The sequence below is a fragment of the Glycine max genome, chromosome 1 (assembly GCF_000004515.6).
Source record: "Glycine max cultivar Williams 82 chromosome 1, Glycine_max_v4.0, whole genome shotgun sequence".
Classification (NCBI taxonomy): Eukaryota; Viridiplantae; Streptophyta; class Magnoliopsida; order Fabales; family Fabaceae; genus Glycine; species Glycine max.
Genome location: NC_016088.4, coordinates 9,050,623 through 9,072,131, shown reverse-complemented (window position 1 = coordinate 9,072,131; position 21,509 = coordinate 9,050,623). Strand labels below are relative to the sequence as shown.

The following is a 21,509-nucleotide window of genomic DNA, read 5'->3' as shown; positions in this document are numbered from 1 at the left end:
TGTATAGGCATTACGGATTTTCAATCCGTATAGGTAGAATACGATGAAAAAAACTTATGACGGTTTGCCGCGAGAGCGGGACGATGGCCATTGTTGTGAGAGTGGGACGATGGCGGCCGCGAGGATGATGGGAGACAAATTGATGAAGGATGGATTGATGAGGTGAAGGGATCCATGAAGAGAAGAGGAGAATCTATGAACACAACATGATGCGAAGGGGGAGAGGGTGAAACTCTAGCGTGAATGGTGTGAAAGGGGAGAAGGTGAATGTGTAGGTTAAGTGAAGGGTATTTTCGGTTTTTTTCTCTCACCGCTGGATGTATGAAGAACATTGCTGGTGCAGGAAGAAAATCTCCCGGCAAGCAACCCATGCCCAAAATATTGCCCTCCAAAGTTTCACTCTTTTTCTTCCCTCTCTGACTTTTTCTGTTCTGTTTCGCTTCTTCTTGTGTTGCATTGGTCCAGTGTGTTGTACAATGGAGAATCAAAAGGGCAAAGGAGGAGAGCAACCCAAGAAGAAGGTGGTGAACACGAGCTCCCTCCAAATAAACCAAAACGATTCCTTTCACTTGGTTGGTTCCATCGTGGAAAAGGGTATCTCTGATTCACACAACAACAACCCCACAACAACACCCTTCCATTTTTTCCCCAAGCCCACTGTTCTTCCTTTCCCCGTTGCGCGCCATCGTTCACATGGCCCTGTAAGTTCCCTGTAACTACCCTTTTCAGTGTAAAGCAATAGTCTTGTGTTGTGTTGTATTATGCTTCAACTTAAATGAAATTAAGATGTATTGCTACGAGTAATGTGTGAAAAGAAAGAAAAGAAAAGAATTTTAATGTTTTCTAGGCGTATAGGGAGTTTAGCTGAGGAGGATATGTTGGAAAATTCTGAATTAAGATTTAGTGAGTGTTAATTAATGGGAAACAGTATGCATAGAGTGATAGAGGGCTGGGTTGGTATGGCATTTGATGGAGAAGGAATGTAGGGGGATGGCAAGGAATAATTGCTCAGTATAAATAAGTGAGAGTGGTTTGAATATAACGAGAAGGTTCGACCAGGAGTTCTCTCAAATATGTGGTGGGCATGGGATATTTTGGTGGTTAATTGTATGTTGGAATATGGGTTCTGTCACTTTTAATGCAGTACTTCATTGGTATCATGGTGGCAACAGTTCAACGAGATGCAGGTTTGTGAAGTCAAAGTTGTTGCGGGATATTATAAGCATATTGCCAACAGGACTTGGTGCATGATATTCATTGGCATCGGTGGTTTGTGTAGAGACCATCTGTGTTGGAGCGGTTAAATTGTCATGAGGTTTTTATTAACTGACATGTCATGGAGGTAAAAAGTAGTGGAAATAATAGGTTGATGCTGTTCTGTTTTGTATGTTTTAAATTATTAGTGCAGCCATGTAGATTTATGCAGGAACCTTCCTGCTGCTTGTATCTGATTTTTTAGTGGATGGGTACATCTTGTACTCTTTTACATTTCAGCATCTAACAAATTCGTTTTGCATTTAAAAAAATAAAAAAAATTAATGGGAGATATACACAAAGTTATACTTTGTTTTTGCGTGTGGTGGGGTTGACTGCATAAGATAAAAGTATGTCTGCTTACATTGACTCATTTTGGTTTATTGTGAATGTAGTTTGTGTAATGGGTAGTAAGCTTTGTGGACTGATAGTTAGGTTCTGGTGATTTTACAGCATTGGCGTCCACTGAGCAGTAAAGGGAATGATGATGGTGAGGGTGATGATAATGTTGAGGATGAAGAAGATAAAAATTTCCAGGAGTTTGAAAAAGTTTCAGCCTTTGCCATGCCGGTACAAAGGAGGAGGAAAAAGGGTTTGGATTTTAGAAAATGGAAAGAGATCACTCGGGATGATAGTTCTTCCATGGGGAAGGAAACAGAGGAAGATGTGTCAAGCTTTAGCCAAACTACAGGGAAAAAGAACAAAAAGGGCAGTAAGAGTACATACAAGAAAACCTCATCTTCAGATGATAATGTCATTTCTCCGATGAAAGTGGATACTAAACCACTGTTAGATAACTCAGATGGTGGGTTTATCAATTCAACTACGACTATGGAAGTAGATACATCAAATAAGGTAAATCACCAGGCAAAAGTTAAATACACCAGAATTTTTGATGACAAGGGACAAAATGAATCTGTGCCTGGATTGGACCAAATTTCCTCTGATAGGATGGCTGATTACAATTTTGGATCCCTAGATTTGCAAAGGCCAGGGCAAACTGACTTGACTTCAAGCATGCGGTCTTGTCCTAGTTCCAATAGTATTAGAAGTGAAAAAGAGTCTGTGTCTCTTGAGAGTGAAATTGATGCTGAGAATCGAGCTCAGATCCAGCAAATGTCAGCTGAGGAGATTGCAGAAGCCCAGGCTGAGATAATGGAGAAGATGAGCCCTGCATTACTAAAAGCACTACAGAAGAGGGGGCAGGATAAATTGAAGAAACTAAAATCTGAAGTGGGTACTGGCTCAGACTCTGTGAATGGACATGTTCAGAGTCCTCAGGATGCAAAACATCTGCACACAGAGGATGGCATCACTCAAACAGTGATTGCGCCGCCATCCAAAGAAAAGCTAGATGATGAGAAAATTAGCACAAAGACTTCAACCACCGCTAGTAGTAGCGCATGGAATGCTTGGAGCAATAGAGTTGAGGCTGTTAGGGAGCTACGATTTTCCTTGGCTGGGGATGTTGTTGATTCTGAACGTGTATCAGTCTATGGTATGTGTTTCTATCTTCTTATGTTTCTTTTCTATCTTTTGGTTCTAATATCAAGATGATGCATTGTATGATCCTAGCATGTGTGTATTATTAGAGTATCTCCTTGTACCATTCTGGATTCTGCAGTTAACTAATGTATGCCAGCTAAGAATTCTGCTATTGGTGTCAGTTGTAACTGACAGATTAATTTCAGCTAGGTTATCTCTATAGATCTCAGACGTACCTCTTCTATTTTCAATCAATGAATAAACATTTTATCAGTAATCACTGTCTGAATATCTCAATGCTCTCTCTCTGCTCGATGAATCCTAACAATATATGGGTTCTTCTGTATTTAGTGTTTTGCATATGTAGATGCTTGGCTAGTGATAGTATGTCTTCTTAATGTAGATATATGCTCCTCTAAATTTTATCTTTTTGGGGTATGTAGTAAATCAAAGCTCAGCTCAGCTCAGCTAGTGATAGTTTGCATTGTTAATGTTTGAATACTTTTCTTCATGAAACATCTACCGTTGTTTATAGATTGTGATTTGTATTCAATATTATACATTATATGATTTTATGTTCCCAGCAATCAATGATCTTTTTTTGGTAGACTGCCCTTCTAAATGCACATGTATTAGAGTAGTAGAAAGGGAGGTGCAGTATAATAACATTTTAGGGACGAGAATCACCATAATATTGCCCAGAATTAGGGTTAGAATTTCTCTGACCAGAAACACCATTGTACTGATTCTGAGGCCTATAATTCTGTGAGGTAGGATCATGAAGGACTAAAGAGGGTAGTTGTGAGCTAAGCATTCTGTCAGATATAGGTTCTCCTAATTCTTGAGATATAGCTTGTATTAGGATACCATATTTCTGTTTATCTGGCTCAAGATCTGTACACTCATCAGTACTCCTTGTACTGAATTATTTATAATATAATTTTAATTTTGCTGATCAAAAAAAGAAAATGAAGGACTAAAGAGGAATTTGGTTGATAATTCCCATCAAAGTGAAAATGGCAAATGAACGCAGTGTACCCATACTTATAACACACCTGACATTGGAAATTAGCGTAGTGACCGGCACCATGACCACGGCCACTGCTGCCACCAGCACCACTACTGGCACCACCTTGACGACCACCATTGTGGTTAAAACCACCACTATAGCTACCTTCATGGCTAGAACCGCCTCGAAAATTGGAGAAGCTTTCTGGATCCTGTTTGTTTGACACCTGAGCGATTGAGGGCGAACCAGAGGAAGACTGCTTGAACTTATTGAAGTGTGATTCATGAGCCAATAAAAACGCCTCAACTTGATCAATAGGCTGGGGTTCAAATTTGCTTTCAATGATTGCAATAATCGGATGATAATCCGGCGAAAGACCTTCAAGAATAGAATCAATATGCTCTTGAAGCATAATCCGGCTTCCAACAGAAGCTAGAGAATCAGAAATTGCTCGAATCTGTGACAGAAATTCACGTATTGAGTTGCCTGCAAGTGTCATAGCACAAAGTTGAGTGCGAAGTTGACTAGCTGTGGCTATTGTTTGCTTGTGGAAATAATCGTGAATGCATTCCCAAACCTCATAGGAGTGGGTGCATCCTAGAACTCGTGATAAAATCAACGTAGAGAGAGTCGATTGAAGCCATGTGAGGAGCACTTGATCCTGTTGCTCCCAAGTTTCATAAGCTGGATTCTCAATGCCAGCGTGACGATCATCTTTAGAGAGGAAGCGGAGTGGAATCTGGGGATTTACGACGAATCGCTGAAGTTGATGGGACTTGATAACTGGTTCGACTTGTTGTCCCTAGAGAAGAAAAGTTGAATCATCAAGCTTGTGAGAAATTGAATTCGGAAATGAAGAAGCAGAAAACAATGCATTCTGTTGTGTCACCATTGATGATCGTCACCAAGCTCTAATACCATAAAAGAGTTCTTAACAGAACTGAAGAAGATGAGATAAAGAGAAAAAGAGAAAGAACTTTTAGAATCAGGAAATGTTATTATGATTGGGCAACTGATTTCTGTTACAAAGAGAAGTATATATAGAGTTCTAGAGCAGTTGGTTATTACTAACTAACCTTCTAACAAACTCTTAACTAACTCTGACACTTAACTAACTAAGAACTAACTTGGTGACTGTCACAGTTAAGTGAGTGTGCAGTTGAATACTGCACCTCCCTTTCTACTACTCTAATAACATGAACCAAAAACACTTGGTGTTTGGTTCAACTTATTTGGAGAAATAATCACATTTTTTCTGTTTCTAGGAGAGATTTTAAAAAATTGGCGATTATTTATACAAATTTAATCTTTATCAAACATGTTAGCATTTCTATGTGTATCTTGTAGGCAATATATTGCTGGTAAATACAAATACAGGAATCATAGATTTTGAGAGAGAGGGAAAAACAGAAGTTCTGTTATTGATACAGAATGGAAAGTTAGTTAAAGGGGCTTATGTTTCTCTATTTATAGAAAAAGCCGCTGTGGTTACAATTAACCTAACTAAGGCAGTTAACTAACCTTAGTTAGTTACTGCACTAATAGAATAACAGAATTGACCGCTGTACTAACAGCTGTCCTAACTAATCATGAAGTAAAACTTATACACTAATACCCCCCTCAAACTCAATGGGGTTGAGAATCAGAAAGAGACTCAACTACATTGAGTTTGGACCTCAGAAAAAGAAACCGAGTGGGTGAGAGAGGCTTAGTGAGGGAATCAGCCCATTGATCTATAGCAGGAATATGATACACTTTGAGCTCCTTAGCCAAGACTTTCTCCCTGACAAAAAAGATATCAATCTCCATGTGCTTAGTCCGGAAATGAAGAACTGGATTATGAATGAAAGCCACTGCACTTCGGTTGTCACAGTAAATCTCTGGTGTATGAAAAGTAACAGACAACTCTGTTAAAAGATTTTGAATCCATGTAACTTCAGCAGTGGCTTGAGCCAAGCTCTTGTATTCAGCTTCAGTAGAAGACCTAGCCAAAATTTGTTGTTTCTTGGACCGCCAAGAGACCAAATTAGGACCCAAATAAATCACTGCACCAGAGGTAGGCCTCCTATCATCTGGATCCGGGGCCCAATCAGCATCACACAAGGCTTTAATAGTGAAAGGCTGAGAGGAAGGAGCAGCCTTGAGATGCAGACCATGATGAATAGAACCTTTTAGGTACCTTAGAATGCGTTTAACAGCTGTCCGGTGAGAGTCCATAGGATTAGCCATAAACTGACAGACCTTGTTCACAGCATAGCTCAACTCAGGCCTTGTAATGGTTGTGTTTTGGAGAGCACCAACAACTGATCTGTAGAGAGTTAGGTCATTATAGAAATCCAAGCCAGCTCTGGTTAACTTGCAATTAGCAGTTATAGGGGAAGAAATAGATTGTGCTTCTACCATTTTGGTTTTCTGAAGCAAATCTCTGATATATTTGCTTTAAGTCAGTAGAATAGACCCATCAGCCACAAACTTGATTTCTATACCAAGAAAATAGTCAAGCTTCCCCAATTGTTTAAGAGAAAAATCAGAATGAAGCTTGGTGGTGAGTTGCTGAACCAGAACATTAGAGGTACCAGTAATAATAATATCATCTACATAAACAAGAATGTAGATGATATGTCCTTTGTCTTTGTAAACAAACAAAGAAGGGTCACACTTGCTCGCTGCAAACCCAAAGAGTCCCTTTTAATCTATCAAACCACTGTCTTGGGGCCTGTTTAAGGCCATACAAAGCTTTATTTAGCTTACAAACCAGGGTTTTATCTTAACTTTCAAAGCCTTGTGGCTGCTGCATGCAGATATTCTCTTCAAGATAGCCATTTAAAAAGGCATTGTTGACATCTAGCTGGAACAAATCCCATTTATTAGTGAGAGCAAGAGTGATAATCAACCTAATTGTTACAGGTTTTATCACAGGAAAAAAGGTTTCGTTAAAGTCACAACCAGCAACTTGATGAAACCCTTTAGCCACTAACAAAGCCTTGAACCTGTTAATTGACCCATCAGCATTCTCCTTAATTCTGAAGACCCACTTACAACCCACAACTTGTCTATCTTTAGGAAGAGGAACAAGATCCCATGTTTTATTATTAAGAAGAGCCTTATATTCTTGTTTCATAGAAGCAAACCATTGAGGGTTTGCAAGGGCCTGTTTAACTGTCTTAGGTTCACAATGTGCCAAAAATAGTGAAGGATGCAGCCTAGGTTGATGAACTCTAGACTTGGATCTGGTTTGCATAGGATGGACATTTTGTGGATGAAGAATAGGACTAGAAGAGGGGGGATTGACAGTGTGAGAATTAGAAAAAGAAGTATTAGACAGTTCACTTGAATCTCTGTTTAAAGTCAGAAACAGTGTTAGAGTGTTCATCATTTACAGAAGTTGGTTCAGCATTCAAAAAGGGAGAAGATAGTGTGACATTTTGGGAATTGGTGGATTCAGCATTTAGGGGAATAGGAGGGTCAGCATTTATAGAAGGAGGATTAGTTTCAGCAGTTTGAGAGGGAAGACTGGGTTCATTAGGAGAAGGTGAAACAATGGGAATATGAGCAGTTGGTAAAAAGTTACTCTTAGATGGAGTGACAGAGTTGGATAAGGATGGAAAAACATCATTGTAAGGATATTTAAGCTCATTAAAGACAACATCTTTGGAAACATACAGTTTTCCATTAGGTGAGAGACACTTGTAGCCTTTGTGAGAAGTGGAATAGCCAAGAAATAAACATTCATGGGACCTAAACTCAAGCTTGTGTTTGTTATAGGGTCTAAGAAAAGGATAGCAAGAGCATCCAAAGTTCCTCAAAAAGGTGTAATCAGGTGACTTATTGAACAAAACAGGGTAAGGAACTTGAAACTTGAGAGAGGCAGTGGGAAGTCAGTTTATCAAATAAACTGCAGTTTGGAAGGCAAAATCCCAAAATTTTAAAGGGAGAGAAGCTTGTTTGAGTAGGGTGAGACCTAACTCAACTATATGCCTGTGTTTTCTCTCCACAACAGCATTTTGTTGGTGTGTGTGAGGGCAAATCAGTTTATGAATAATTCCATGAGTTTGAAAAATGAACCTCCCCAATCTGTATGAACACTCTTTATTTTAGTATCAAATTGAAGTTCAGCCATGGTTTTAAACTGCTGAAAAATAGGAAAAGTTTCTGATTTATTTTTAAGAAAATAGATCCAAGTGAACCTAGTAGGCATCAACAAAGCTTATATAGTAAGAGAAGTCATTTGAAGATGAAACATGAGAGAGTTCCCACAAATCACTGTATATGAGCTCAAGGGGAGCAGAATATACAGTTTGGGATATGTGACTTACCAACACAACAAGCTGCATAGAGTTCAAACATAGTTTTATTAACCATGGGTATATTACAATGATTAAGCACAAGCTTTAGTACATTAGCATTAGGATGGCCCAATCTAAGGTGCCATATAGTTTGAGAGCTAGTACTAGGTGCTGTTTTGGCATCAGACATAGCATGAGAAACTGGATTTACAATGGAATCAGAAATTTGTGCATTAGAACTACTAGAAACAGGATTAACAACAGAATCAACACTGGAATTTGAAAGTAAGCAGGTTGCCTGAAGTAGAATCTGAGTACAAGATGTGGAAACACATAGAGACCATCAGGATCCAGTGAACCTTGAAGTAGGACTTTATTGGTTCCCTGTGATTTCACAGCACAATGGTTAGGATAAAACTCAAAGAAAACATTGTTATCCTTAGTAAATTTGCTGACACTAATCAAGTTTTTAGTGATAGCAGGCACATGCAATAACTGTTTCAATGATAGAGGCTCTAGGGTTAATAGGAGAAAAAATTTAGTGGAACCAGAAGAGTTAATAGCAAGGCCTTGGCTATTACAACAACAACAACAACAACGCCTTATCCCACTAGGTGGGGTCGGCTACATGGATCAACTTCCGCCATAATGTTCTATCAAGTACCATACTTCTATCCAAACCATTAATTTCGAGATCCTTTTTGATAACCTCTCTTATAGTCTTTTTGGGTCTTCCTCTGCCTCGAATTGTTTGTCTTCTCTCCATCTGGTCTACTCTCCTCACTACAGAGTCTACCGGTCTTCTCTTTACATGCCCAAACCACCTAAGTCTATTTTCCACCATCTTCTCTACAATAGGTGCTACTCCAACCCTCTCTCTAATAGCTTCGTTTCTAATTTTATCCTGTCGAGTCTTACCACACATCCACCGCAACATCCTCATCTCCGCTACACCTACTTTATTCTCATGTTGACTCTTTACCGCCCAACATTCTGTTCCGTACAAAATCGCCGGTCTTACCGCAGTCCGATAAAACTTTCCCTTTAGCTTGATCGGTACCTTTGCATCACATAACACCCCCGATGCTTTTCTCCATTTCATCCATCCTGCTTGAATGCGATGATTCACATCCCCTTCAATTTCCCCATCATCCTGTATTACAGACCCAAGATATTTAAACCGTGTGACTTGAGGGATAATATGGTCTCCTATTTTCACCTCTGAGTTAGAAACCCTCCTTCTTTTGTTGAACTTACATTCCATATACTCCGATTTGCTTCTGCTTAGGCGAAAGCCATGTGTTTCTAGAGCTCGTCTCTAAGTTTCCAACCTCTCATTCAACTCCTCCCTCGACTCTCCAAGGAGGACTATGTCATCTGCAAAAAGCATGCATCTCGGCACTATCTCTTGGATTTGTTCCGTGAGGACATCCAGAATTAAGGTAAAAAGGTAGGGGCTAAGGGTTGACCCTTGATGTAAACCAATTGTGATGGGAAAATCGTCTGACTCTCCACCCTGTGTCCTAACACTAGTCGATACCCTATCATACATATCTTGGATAGCTCGAATATATGCAACCCTAACCCCTTTCTTCTCTAGAGCTTTCCACAAAATCTCTCTAGGCACTCTATCATATGCTTTCTCCAAGTCAATAAAAATCAAGTGCAAGTCTTGTTGGGCCATGCGATATAGCTCCATCACCCGCCGTAATAAATAAATCTCTTCCATGGTCGACCTTCCCGGCATGAAACCAAATTGATTCTCAGTAACTTGAGTCTCCTTTCGATCACTCTTTCCCATAATTTCATGGTATGACTCATGAGCTTGATTCCCCTATAATTTGCACAATTTTGTATATCCCCCTTGTTCTTATAGATTGGCACTAACGTGCTTCTCCTCCATTCCTCCGGCATGCGTTTTGACCTCATAATTTCGTTAAAGAGTTCGGTGAGCCACTCAAGACCTCTATCTCCAAGAGTTTTCCACACTTCAATAGGTATGTTGTCTGGCCCCACCGCCTTACCATTACTCATTCTTTTCAACGCTTCCTTTACTTCCTGTTTCTGAATCCGACGATAGTACTTATAGTTCCGGTCCTCTTCTCTTGTGTCTAGACTGCTAGAGTCATATCCATATCCATCATTAAATAAGTTGTGGAAATACGCCTTCCACCTTTCCTTGATATCTTTTTCATGCACTAAGACTTTGCCTTCTTCATCCTTAACACACTTTACTTGATCCAAATCTCTAGTCTTCCTCTCTCTACCCTTAGCAAGCCTATATATAGATCTTTCTCCGTCCCTGGTTCCTAGAGCTTGGTATAGTCCGTCAAAAGCTTGGGCTCTTGCCTCACTCACCGCCTTTTTGGTTTCATTTCTAGCTATCTTATACTTATCCCAAGTTTCAGAATTTCTACACCTAGACCACTCCTTGAAACACTCCTTTTTTACTCTAACTTTGCTCTGAACATTTTCATTCCACCACCACGATTCTTTACCCCTAGGTCCAAAACCTCTAGATTCACCCAACGTCTCTTTAGCCACTTTAATAATCTCTTGGGACATCTTGTTCCACATATCATTTGCACTTCCTTGTGATTGTCCACACCAACCCTCCCATATCTTTTGTTGGAAGATTCCTTGTTTCTCACCCTTCAAGTGCCACCATTTGATCCTTGGTGCTACCAGAGGACTTCTTCTCTTTGCCCTATCTCTAATTCTTACATCCATAACCAAAACTCTATGTTGGGTAGTCAAGCTCTCTCCCGGGATAACTTTACAGTTCAAGCAATACTTCCTATCAGACTTCCTGATAAGGAAGAAATCTATCTGAGAACATGTCCCTCCACTTTTGTAAGTGATAAGATGTTCCTCTCTTTTCTTAAACCATGTATTGGCTATAGAAAGATCCAAAGCCTCCGAAAACTCCAAGATGGATTTACCCTCCCCATTCATCTCCCCTAGGCCAAAACCCCCATGCACCCCCTCAAAACCTCTAGCCACGCTACCTACATGTCCATTGAGATCCCCTCCTAGGAAAACTTTCTCTCCTTGGGGTATATCCTGAAGTACCCCTTCTAGATCCTCCCAAAATTTTACCTTAAAGTGTTCTGCTAACCCAACCTGAGGTGCGTACCCACTAATAACATTAAAGGTGTCCTGTCCCACTACCAATTTTAAGACTATGATACGATCTCCTACTCTTCTTACATCCACGACATCCTTCTTCCACTCCTTGTCCACAATAATCCCTACCCCATTTCTTGATCTGATTTTTCCCGTATACCACAGCTTAAATCCCGAGTTGTCTAATTCTTTCGCTTTTTCACCTGTCCACTTAGTTTCTTGTAGGCACATAAAATTGATCTTCCTCCTCACCATAACATCCACTATTTCCATAGATTTTCCAGTAAGTGTGCCTATATTCCATGTACCAAAGCGAATCCTCCTGTCATGAACTAGCTTCTTTACCCACACCCGTTCACGAAAATGTGGGAACCCTTGCTTACTTTTCACTACATCCGGGCGGCGATGCAGCGGCCCTTGCTCTTTTGACACTGTACTCGAGCCATACAGCGCGTTGCTTCCGGACAACGACCTAGCATTCACATTATTACGTAATTGATCCATGTCATAGAGATTCGACAAAGTTTAACGTTGGCTGTCGAAAGCCTAACACAACCCTCTCCTTTTATCCGGGCTTGGGATCGGCTAAGAATAGCAAAGCTACCCTAGGCAGGATTGCCTTGGCTATTACCAATGCATATTTGGTTTGGACCCTCAAATGGACCAAGCTACTGTATGTTATGAGACTCTCCAATCACATGGAAGGATGCGCCAAAATCAGGTATCCATGTGGTAGAGTTGGGATTCTGATTTTCAGAGTTGACTAGCATTGCACTAGGTTGGGAGTCTTTGTTGGAATTAGTTCCCTGATTCTGTTCTGAACCAAAGGTGTTCGACGAATTGCCTTGAAAGATACTCAGAATCATAGCGGTAATGATACATTGCTGCTGTGTGACCAAATTTATAGCAAACTTGGCACTGAAAGTTTGCATAACGACCACCACGATCTCTGCCACCACCACGGTGACCTCCACCGCGATTTCCAGAATAATTGGACCGATTTTGCGAAATGAAGTTATTCGAAGAGGAACTATAAGAGTTCGAAGAGGAATTGTAACCTTGAGCAACATTGATCAAAGGTGAATCCACCAAGCGTTTCTGAAACTTTTTCATACGTGCCTCATGCACCAGCAGTAGCATCTCTACTTCTCCAATCGGAAGTGGCTCAAAATTACTTTTGATCACTGAGATCATTGGACTGTACTCCTCCGGTCGGCCTTCAAGTATCACATCGAGGTGTTCACGCGGAAGAATAGGATCTCCTCATGATCCAAGCGCATCTACTACGCATTTAATTTGAAAAAACTCTAGTCCCACATCGGCTAAAAATAAAGCCAAGATAGAGTATATAAGTGAGGGACAACTCTCACTCCATGAGCTAGCTTAAGCGCAACGACTATACATTTGATGTGCAGAAAAAATTTATGCATCGTTTTCTGCTCAAGCAATGTAGTTCTGAGCTCTGCTCAAAGTATCCTAGCTTTCACACGTGTTTGCTCTTGAAAATACTCATGGATCTGTTCCCAAACTTGATAGGAATGAACACATTCAATTATTCGAGATAGGATTGAAACGAAAGAGTCGATTGAAGCCACAACAGAAGGATTTGATCTTGTTGTTCCCAATCAGAATATGCTGGATTTTCATTTCCAGCTTCACAATCTGCCTCTGTGAGAAAGCGCATTGGAATCTGAGGATTCATCACAAAACGCTGGAGTTTATGGGACTTGATCACAGGTTCAACTTGTTGCCTCCATAGCAAGAAGTTAGAATCATCTAACTTCTGAGAAATCAGATGAAAAGTAGGAGTAGCAGAAGTGGAATTTTGATTTGCCGCCATTGATGGATCTCAAGCTTTGATACCATCATAGATTTTGAGAGAGAAAAGAGAAGGAAAAACAGGGGTTTATGTTTCTCTATTTATAGAGAAAGCAGCTGTGGTTACAATTAACCTAACTAAGGCAGTTAACTAACCTTAGTTACTGCACTAACAGAATAACAGAATTGACAGCTATACTAACAGCTGTCCTAACTAATCATGAAGTAAAACTTACTTATACACTAATAAGGATGGTGTTGCTAAATCATGGCCTGTCTGAGAGCACTGAGTAGATTATGCCCCCTGCCCCCCTGCATTGTGCCACAAATTACAATATTGTTCTGTTTCATGTCTGGCCTGAAATTTTGGTATGGTTTCCTTTGCTTCTAAATGTTTCCAGTTTCATAGACTTGATTAGATGGCTACTGTTCTATATTCAGAATATTTGATGTTAGCATTTGCATAAAACAGAATGGAGGTGCAAATAAAGATTTGAATAATGAATATTCATGGATATCATCCTGATTATTGTTAGCACTGATATCCATCAAATCTTAGCATTTGTTGTATATTACTCTATTCATTGATATCCTGTTTATTTTGGAAATAGGATGGAGGTTTAAATATAAAGTTTGAATTTTCTTTATGTGACAATTCTGTCATGATACAGACAATGTCAATGAACGAGACTATCTACGGACCGAGGGAGATCCTGGTGCTTCCGGTTATACAATTAAAGAAGCAGTGGCACTCACTAGAAGTGTGGTATGTTATTTGTTGTAACTGATGTATATTTCAGTTGGATGCCTGGACCTGGAACAGTTTGCATGGATTTACAATTATGAATATAAAATAAATAAAATTTATAGTATTTCTCCTTTAGTAACACAGCATCTGCCAAATATTTTTTTTTTTAGATTCCTGGACAAAGAGCCCTTGCATTGCATCTCCTTTCGTCTGTGCTTGATAAGGCATTACACTATATTTGCAAAGACAGAACAGGGTATATGACAAAAAATGAGAACAAAGTTGACAAATCAGTTGACTGGGAAGCTGTTTGGGCTTTTGCACTGGGCCCAGAACCTGAGCTTGTGTTGTCACTTAGGTAAAGTTTGCTTTTTGGTCCAAGCTGTTGGTATTATAAACTACCTGCTATAACTGAGTGAAGATGCATGGTTTTCTTTTTCCTCTTTTAAGAAAATGAATAATGTTGTTTATATTGCTGTTAATCATTAAGCATACAAGTTGATTGGTTTGGATGTAAGTAAAATTCCAGCTAGGTTTTATGTGTGTAATTTTAATATCACTTCCATCTGGCGTGTGACATATATCTGGTTCCATTACTGAGTATTTACATGTCTTGCACCCTAGAAGCCAGCCTTATTTGTGGTAAAATGTTTTATAATATTATTATGCCTTAGAATACTTTAGAGTATCTTAGTTAATCTCGAGAGTGGTTTCCATATTTAATTATTTTTGATGATTTTTTAATTATTAGGAATTTAGGATTTGGAACCTTGTCTTAAGGATGAGGGTTAGTGCTTTGTCTTTTGTAAAATATCATTACACACCAATGAAGATAAAATTCTCTCCTATTCTCTTTATTTATTTAAATCCCCATAATATGAACCTGGTTCCGAAGTGATCCCATCATCTGTGATTTGACCCCATCACTTGCTGCCTTGTTCTCTAAACGGGTGCTCATCTTTGTTTCTGTGTTTTTTTTTTTCTTTTAATTTTTGGTCGCTGTGTCCTTAGTCCTTGAGGATTCTTATCCTCTTATATTTGTATCTTTCTCTTCTATCTTAATATATTCTTTGCTTATATAAGCTTTGTTGATTATTATGCTTTGGGATGAGCTCTTGTGTATACTGGCTTTTTCTAATCTGTGCCCTTTTTTTGTGGTCTTCATCCTAAAACTGTGATGATCATCATATGTTAAAATGGATGCTGGTTGGCCCTTGGACCCTTAGGGAATTTTACTTCCTGCATAACTGTTTCTAAAATTCAATTGGAAGAGTGGGAATCTAGATTGCATACTTGACTCACACCTTCTGTCCTCTTGTATTTAATAATATGGAGTGTTGGTGAGGCTATAAAGATTTTTTATTATGAATTATAAATTACTAAATGCAAATAAATGTCATCCCAAATAGATGGCTATATATCTTGTCAATATGTTTGAATTTTGCCTATAGATGGTATTATTATGTTGTAATCCATGTGGTATTTTGAGTTGCTTATGATAAATATACTGATGAATACTTTAATTCTTTCAAATTGTATTAGAGTTTAATGCCCATGCATTGGTAGTGTAAAAAAGTTTGACACTGTCATCCAATAACAAATCAATGTTTGAATTACTTTAAAATAATTATTTTATAAGTCAAAAAACTTACCATTCATTGTGGGTTGTGATTGGATAACTGTAAAACTTTTTACACTGTCAGTACATAATCCTTTTTCTCATTGTATTATCATAAATTTATTTTTTTCCTCATTATATGGGCATCTTTTGACGGCAGTTGTGCTCTAATTTTGTAGGATATGTCTTGATGATAACCACAATTCTGTAGTTCTGGCCTGCACAAAAGTTGTTCAATCTGTATTGAGTTATGATGCAAATGAGAACTACTGTGATATGTCAGAGGTAACTGGATTTTTATTATCTTTTAATTTGACAATATTATTATGTTTAAAATTAGATTCATCTGATTTTTTATTTTAATTCCAGAAGATAGCAACTTGTGACATGGATATTTGCACGGCTCCAGTTTTTAGGAGCAGACCAGATATTAATGATGGATTCCTTCAAGGGGGTTTCTGGAAGTACAGTGCCAAACCTTCTAATATTCTTCCTTTCAGCGATGATTCAATGGATAATGAGACTGAAGGAAAACATACTATTCAAGACGATATAGTGGTTGCTGCGCAAGATTTTACTGTAGGTCTAGTTCGCATGGGAATCCTTCCTAGGCTTCGTTATCTTTTGGAGGTAAAACATAATTAATCATTGATCATGCTGAAACATTTGATGTCATGAGACTCTATCTACAAAGATTAAGGATATTTTTGTTTTATGATGTTTGAACTTCCTTGTCAAATTCATTATTCTCTAATGGTTGCAGAAAGATCCTACAACAGCTTTAGAAGAATGTATCATTTCTATACTGATTGCTATAGCGAGGCATTCACCTACATGTGCTAATGCTGTACTGAAATGTGAAAGACTTGTTCAGACAATTGTGAATAGATTTACTGCTGACAATTTTGAACTTCGATCTTCTATGACTAAATCTGTAAAACTCTTGAAGGTGAGTGGTAATTTTCCATTTTATTTTATAGGAAGTGATTTCTACATCAGCAGCCAGAGAATCATTCCTAATGTTTCATTTGATTTTGGAAAAGGTGTTTGCTCGGTTAGACCAGAAAACTTGTTTAGAGTTTATAAAGAAAGGGTATTTTCAGGCTATGACTTGGAATTTATATCAAAGTCCTTCCTCCGTTGACCACTGGCTAAGGCTAGGGAAGGAAAAATGTAAACTCACATCTGCTCTGATTGTTGAACAAATGCGTTTCTGGAGGGTCTGCATTCAATATGGATATTGTGTGTCTTACTTCTTGGAAATGTTCCCTGCCTTGTGTTTTTGGTTGAATCCACCTTCATTTGAAAAACTTGTTGAAAACGATGTTTTGGATGAATCTACTTCCATCTCTAGGGAGGCATACCTTGTTCTGGAGTCTTTGGCTGGAAGGCTTCCTAATCTATTTTCAAAGCAGTGTCTAAACAACCAACTTCCAGAGTCTGCTGGTGACACCGAGGTATGGTCTTGGAATTATGTTGGTCCAATGGTTGACTTAGCCATAAAGTGGATAGCAAGCAGAAGTGATCCAGAAGTATCCAAGTTCTTTGAGGGACAGAAAGAAGGAAGATGTGACTTTCCTTTCCGAGATCTTTCTGCAACTCCTTTGTTGTGGGTGTATGCTGCTGTGACTCGCATGCTTTTCAGAGTGCTTGAAAGAATGACATGGGGGGATACTATCAGCTCTTTTGAAACTGAAGGGCATGTGCCATGGCTTCCAGAATTTGTACCTAAGATTGGACTTGAGTTGATCAAATATTGGTTTTTGGGCTTTTCTGCATCCTTTGGGGCAAAATTTGGAAGAGATTCTGAAGGTGAATCTTTTATGAAGGAACTAGTTTATTTGAGGCAGAAGGATGATATTGAAATGTCTTTAGCTTCCACCTGTTGTCTAAATGGAATGGTCAAGATTATTACTACAATTGATAATCTGATACTGTCTGCCAAAGCTGGCATCTGTAGTCTCCCACGCCAAGAACAAAGTCTCTCAAAAGAAGGAAAAGTGCTTGAGGACGGCATTGTTAATGGGTGTTTGGTTGAGTTAAGGTATATGCTTGATGCTTTCATGTTTTCAGTTTCTTCAGGGTGGCACCACATACAGTCCATTGAGTCATTTGGCAGAGGAGGACCAGTTCCAGGGGCAGGAATTGGATGGGGTGCCCCAAGTGGAGGATTTTGGTCAGCAACATTTTTATTGGCACAAATAGATGCAAAATTTCTCGTCTCTTTGCTGGAAATTTTTGAAAATGCGTCTAAAGGTGTTGTGACTGAAGAAACAACCTTCATTATCCAAAGGGTGAATGCTGGCTTGGGATTGTGTTTAACTGCAGGACCTAGAGAAAAGGTTGTTGTAGAAAAGGCATTGGATCTCTTGTTCCATGTCTCTGTTTTGAAGAACCTTGATCTCTGCATACATAATTTTCTCTTCAATAGAAGGGGTAGAACTTTTGGCTGGCAACATGAAGAAGAGGATTACATGCACTTAAGAAGAATGTTATCATCTCATTTCAGGAGCAGATGGTTGTCTGTAAAGGTGAAGTCTAAATCTGTGGATGGCAGTAGTTCCTCTGGCATTAAGACCTCTCCAAAGGTTGGTGCTTGTTTGGAAACCATATATGAGGATTCAGACATGTCTTCCATGACAAGTCCGTGCTGTAATTCTTTAATGATAGAATGGGCTCACCAGAAACTACCACTTCCAGTTCACTTTTACCTTAGTCCAATCTCAACAATTTTCCATAGCAAGCGGGCTGGTACTAAAAAAGTTGATGATGTACTACATGATCCATCTTATCTGATTGAAGTTGCCAAATGTGGACTTTTCTTTGTTTTAGGTGTTGAAGCAATGTCCATTTTTCATGGCACTGACATTCCTTCTCCTGTTGAACAAGTATCATTGACATGGAAGTTACATTCCTTATCTGTCAATTTCCTTGTTGGAATGGAGATACTTGAACAAGATCGGAGCAGGGTTACTTTTGAAGCTTTGCAGGATCTTTATGGTGAGCTTCTTGATAAGGCAAGGTTAAACCAAAGTAAAGAAGTTATTTCAAATGATAAAAAGCATCTTGAGTTTCTGAGGTTCCAAACTGAGATTCATGAAAGTTACTCAACTTTTCTTGAAGAACTTGTGGAGCAGTTTTCTGCTGTTTCTTATGGTGATGTTATTTTTGGCCGGCAAGTTTCACTTTATCTACACCGTTATGTTGAAACTTCCATTCGACTTGCTGCCTGGAATACACTGTCCAATGCTCGTGTTCTTGAGCTTTTGCCACCTTTAGAAAAATGCTTTTCTGGTGCTGAAGGATACCTTGAACCTGCTGAGGTAAAAAAAATAATCATTAACTACCAGCTATTTTACTCTGGAGCATTATTTGCAGAGGATATTGATTGAGTACTTGTTCTTTTGATACTTTTTTCCTTTCTATGTTGATGATATTGGGTTGAATATATAAATGTCACTTATATTTTATATTTTATTATAATTTTGTAAATTTTCAAAAAGTGGTTGTTTAAAATGCGCTTAAAAACAGAAAAGCGTATGCTACAAAGTACAGCTAATGTTGCAGAGTTTAACTGTGTTACAAAATTTACAATACCTTTGACATTTATTGGTTGTATTGTAGCATCTGTCATGAATTTTGAGGAAGCTTTTGAGAGCACAGGAAATACCAAAATAAGCCATACTGATACTGGGTCCTTTTATTTTTTATATGATGCATAATAAAGTGAAGTTCCTAATTGGAATTTTGGATATAGTGAAGGATCTTATACTTCCAGCAATATAACAGATAGGGTCACTTAGCACCAAACATGCACATATTTTTTACAATGACATGTTTTTAAAGCTTGTCTTTAGTAGGGAAGAAATGTAAGGTTGTATCTTTGATACTTTGAAGTTAGAAACTATCACGATGGCTTTGTTGTGTAAGTTACCGTGAGGAATGAGGATTGTTGTTCATCAAGTTTCCTTATCTAAATTTTTTTATTTTCCATTTTTTGTTAATATCTATAACTTCTGTGAATAGCAACAATTGGAAATGGGTAGGTGATAATTGTTTACTACTGTATTATCTGTGGAGGGGTGCACTTGCCACCTGTGTGGTTGCACCAGCAATGCATACTAGTCATTGGCTCAGAATACACCATATATCTATCAACATTAATGGTGTACTGTATCTCTGCAGGATAATGAAGCCATTTTGGAGGCTTATACGAAGTCGTGGGTTTCTGATGCCCTTGACAGGGCTGCAATTCGAGGATCAGTTGCATATACTCTTGTTGTCCATCATCTTTCCTCCTTTATATTTCATGCCTGTCCCATGGATAAGTTATTGCTGCGAAACAGACTTGCTAGGTCTCTGTTGCGAGATTATGCTGGGAAACAGCAACACGAGGTAACCAAAGTCTTAAAAGCTTTTATCCTGATGGACAAATGGTAGTTTAAGCAAATCACCATTCAGAGCTTGTGCTGCCATTCATTCTCCAATTAGTTTTATCCCATCTGATTATGGAAATCAAATGTTATATGTGAATGTGTGCTGTGCACGTGTGTGCTTGTTCTGTCATCACGTTGTTTGGAATGTATCAGCTAGGACTTTGGCCTACCTAATAAAATTTTAAGAGTGTGCAGTGAGACATCACTGTTTAGGTAAATCCTAGTTGCAGTATTTTTATTACCAAGAATTTGAGGCCATGGAAGAAGTATAAGATTTTGTCCTATCTTTTTCATCCTAATTTAATTTGCATTGTTGCGTCTGTATTTACGATTATATAGCCATAATGTTGGTGTAGCCAGACATTACTAATGGAACCCTTGTTGCAGGGTATGTTACTGAACCTCATTCACCATAACAAGCCGCCACCATCTGTCATGGGAGAGGAGCTGAATGGTGGTGTACTTTCTGAAAGGAATTGGTTAGAGTCCAGATTAAAAGTATTGGTTGAGGCTTGTGAGGGAAATTCCTCTCTTTTGATAGTAGTAGAGAAGTTAAAGGCTGCTGTAGAAAAGAGTTCATAGTGAGGTAACTAATATATCGAATGCTTGTAAATATATTCGAGATATACGATGAGTACAACTAAGGTTTATATATAGATTTTTGCAATGGGGTCTCAAATGCATTAATTGGAGCATACATGGCCACTGATATTGATATTTTTTGTTAGAATGGAGTCTGCTGATTTTTTAATCGAGTCCTAAGGCATGCAATGTACATAATGAAGGAATACAAGTATTTTAGTCGGGTTATTATAAAATACACTGTTTCACTCCATTTTCTTTCTATTTAGTCCTTTTCTATCACTTCCTTTATTATATTTGTCGCTTCTCTTTCTCTCTTTTCTTTTATCTTTTCATTTTTCTCTTCCATTCAAATCTACCTCAAACTGAGGTGGATTTTGAGTACTATTCTTTTATGTTTTGTTTGAATGATGGAAGATTTTAAGTAGAGAGAACTGTAATAGAAAGAAGTATAGGAGAACTGAGAGTAGAGAAGTAAAAGAGAAAGAAAAATGTATATTATAAAGATATGTATTTACACAATGCTAAAAAGGCTAATTGTCCTTTTAATTTTTTTTAATGGCCCCACAATTCTTTTCAACCTTTTTAGCCATAATCTCGGCACTTTTAAGAGAATTTTGTTTTATTGGTGTGGATTCCACCACACTTTTGTCTCGTCTCCCACTTCCAAACAAGAAAATTTAGGGGCTGTTTGTTTTTGGAAAATATTTTTAATTTTCATTTCCAATTTTCTGAAAGTGGAAAACATTAAAAAAATGAACTTGGAACCTCCCAACATGGTTGACACAAGCCAGCATTGACACTGACTCTTCCCCAATATACCAAATTCCAGTCCAAAGCAAACAATAATAACAAAATAAACTAATACAAAATTTCCTTATACCAAATTTCAAACTAATGCAAGCATGAGATTTGTGAATTCTCCAGTGAAATGTTGATGCATAAGCATTATTGATAACAGTCATTTTCCCATTGATCTCTAAAACGGAAACAAAGAACAGTTCGTTGAAGAGAGCTCAATCAGAAGCGGTTACCATGGGCAAAAACACAACAAAATAAAATGAATGATGTTATATTTGTCGTGGTGCCACATGTACTGCATTTTCATGTTTTAGAGAAAATGCTGCAAATGACTTTTTTTTATCAT

The 21,509-nt window shown here is 38.4% G+C and overlaps 1 protein-coding gene across 3 annotated transcripts; it reads left to right on the top strand.

Moving 5' to 3' along the window:
• The first annotated feature begins 357 nt into the window (after window positions 1–357).
• LOC100796310 (transcriptional elongation regulator MINIYO) lies at window positions 358–20,615 on the top strand. 3 transcript variants are annotated; one of them, XM_006573097.4, is made up of 10 exons: window positions 358–701; window positions 1,708–2,752; window positions 13,650–13,744; window positions 13,897–14,084; window positions 15,524–15,629; window positions 15,717–15,974; window positions 16,108–16,293; window positions 16,388–18,667; window positions 19,530–19,739; window positions 20,168–20,615. In XM_006573097.4, the coding sequence occupies exons 1-10, from the start codon at window positions 477–479 to the stop codon at window positions 20,360–20,362; spliced, it is 4,788 nt and encodes a 1,595-aa protein (XP_006573160.2). In that variant the 5' UTR covers window positions 358–476; the 3' UTR covers window positions 20,363–20,615. The 3 variants fall into 3 exon arrangements, with proteins under 3 accessions (XP_006573160.2, XP_006573161.1, XP_006573159.2); XM_006573098.4 differs by having other exon boundaries at window positions 358–1,342; window positions 15,714–15,974; XM_006573096.4 differs by having other exon boundaries at window positions 359–701; window positions 15,714–15,974.
• The last annotated feature ends 894 nt before the right edge of the window (window positions 20,616–21,509 follow it).

What these genes read in the sequence shown, in the direction of transcription:
- LOC100796310 (XM_006573096.4), top strand. Translation starts at nt 477, where the DNA reads ATGGAGAATCAAAAGGGCAAAGGAGGAGAGCAACCCAAGAAGAAGGTG. An exon ending in GCCATCGTTCACATGGCCCT is followed by an intron (nt 702 to 1,707) that starts GTAAGTTCCCTG and finishes GTGATTTTACAG; the next exon opens with CATTGGCGTCCACTGAGCAG. An exon ending in AATCTGTAAAACTCTTGAAG is followed by an intron (nt 16,294 to 16,387) that starts GTGAGTGGTAAT and finishes ATTTTGGAAAAG; the next exon opens with GTGTTTGCTCGGTTAGACCA.